Source organism: Penicillium citrinum, assembly GCF_028827155.1.
Source record: "Penicillium citrinum strain IBT 23319 chromosome Unknown utg000002l:1.0-3833315.0:1.0-3834789.0, whole genome shotgun sequence".
Classification (NCBI taxonomy): Eukaryota; Fungi; Ascomycota; class Eurotiomycetes; order Eurotiales; family Aspergillaceae; genus Penicillium; species Penicillium citrinum.
The window spans coordinates 1,307,035-1,309,266 of NW_026622687.1; the positions used below are offsets into that span (position 1 = coordinate 1,307,035).

Genomic DNA, 2,232 nt, shown 5'->3' on the forward strand with positions numbered 1-2,232 from the left:
TCCCCCATTACAAAACTTCTATATCGATTATATCAACTAATATCTATTAATTCAACTAGATAATACAATTTTTATATAAAGTAATCCTGTGGCCAATTTGTCCACATCCACTGCAGATAGACAGAGCTCTTCTGGCTGGTTGAATCGGGTGGTTAGACAGATCGATTTTCTTATGCCATACTATCTTTGATTGATGGATCTTCTTTGTATACAATCTGTCTAGTTTATCAAATGCGCTTTTGATATTTCTTCTTATTTGCTGTATACAGATCGGTATTCTCTTTTGCTAGTAGCACAGTATTATATAGTGCTATATAGTGATCTTTAATGATTTGATCAAGTATAAGCTTTGATAGTATAGACGGGCTATACAATCGCTATTTCAGAAGCTTTTTAAATATAGAAGTTTGTTTTTCTAACTGAATTCCTGTTTTAGTTATTTTTGGAATAAATTGACTAGATCTGTTATTTGGTCAGTTTGATAATAACAAAATTATTTAAAGCAATATATTAAGTTTAGAAAGTATTTGATTAGTATCAAATGATACAATATCAGTAGCTGCAAAACTACTTTGAATAATATTCGGCTGGAAAGTTTTTAGCTATATATAAGAATAATCTGCAAAAAAAATAATTTGTTAATATAATTATTGTCTGTTCGGAATAAATCATTTATAAAATATTTATAGATATATTTTAATACTGCAAAATATTCAATATCAAGTAACTATAATAAGACAAATATAAAGATATATAAAATAGTATAATATTATTTTCAGTATATATTCAATTAAATTGAGATATAAAATAGCTATTATATCTATTAAAAATCAATAGTCAAAATTATTTATATATACAAAACAATATATAGAATACAGATTTTTTGAAGCTAATAAAAATTGATTTTATCTATAGTTCAATTTATATTCAATATTTCGATTAGCCAATTCTTTGAAAAATTTGATTCAAACCAATCAGCAATACAAATCTGATCTTTGAATATAATATAGAACAACAGTGAATAGCCGTTAAAATATATAGTTTTAATTACAATAATCTATTCACAGTTATCAGACTATAGAATCAATCACTGACTATAGTATTCTGTCTATATAACAATTTTCCATAATAATATAAAATCTATTGCAAAGTCTATCTTATCAAAATTGTAGATATCTTCAGATTGAATACTGTTCTCATTAATCATATATTGCACTGTCAAAAATCACTCTTTCAAAGCCTTAGAATCCTTATTAAGAGTATACTAATAGTTATATTATCGAGAGAAATATATTTGAATCTCATTATATTGTTCAATAAAATTTGATATCCAATTAACACCAACAGTCGGCGGAGAAGTGATTCTATATATTGTAAGAAGAATATCAGCCATTTCTCATATAGTAGAATATCTAGACACTGCTCTACACAAATCCATTGAAAAAATTCATTGAATAAACAAGTCCTCTTCTAAACCGGTCAATTTATACAAGTTTGCGCATATATTCTTGCGCAAAACTTGATGATTAGTATATATATATATATAGCATACTGTAAAATATATTGTATAGCTTCGCTGCTGTGTATACAGATTTGATACAGTTATTTTTTATATTATCAAGGGCTAATAGAATCTTGCCCTCCTGATTGGCCGGTTTTTGCGAAGATTTAGTGCGAATTGGTGGCATAGTAGACTGTTGAATTAGATAGAGTAAAAGAAAGATATAATTTCATGTGGGATAATCCGCTTGTTTGTGTGATCTGCTCGCTTGTGAATTATGTTATATATTCTACTAAGTGATTGAATTGATCTTCTGATCTTCTATTATTCTCACTTAGTCAACAAATACTAGTTTGTATCTTAGTACTGTTATATATATTTATCAAAAATCGATAGATAATATAAATTTTGAAATTATCAAAAACTAAATTTATTTATTATCTATTTATTTTGATTAATTGCACAATAATTTTCTGAAAAAATTCTCAATTCAAATTTGATTATATAATTTATTTTTAAAGGTAATTATTGATATAAATATCTATTCAGATATATTAATTGATTCAGTTATAGTTATATATCTGCTATTTTCTAACTATAAAATTAATTATTATTTATAGTATTCTATACAAATAATAATTTTTGCAATTGCAGTAAGATTTAATATTAAATTTATTTTGTCAAAATTATAAATATTCTCTGATAAAATATTGTACTGCATTATTATAGAT

General features: G+C 24.8%; 1 protein-coding gene across 1 annotated transcript; it reads right to left on the reverse strand.

Moving 5' to 3' along the window:
• Nucleotides 1-227: 227 nt before the first annotated feature.
• N7469_002323 (uncharacterized protein) lies at nt 228-1,688 on the reverse strand (the record flags this gene model as incomplete). The annotated part of the gene is made up of 2 exons (XM_056641243.1): nt 228-310; nt 1,553-1,688. 2 exons carry the CDS (start codon nt 1,686-1,688, stop codon nt 228-230), a joined length of 219 nt encoding a protein of 72 aa, XP_056503737.1.
• Nucleotides 1,689-2,232: the final 544 nt, after the last annotated feature.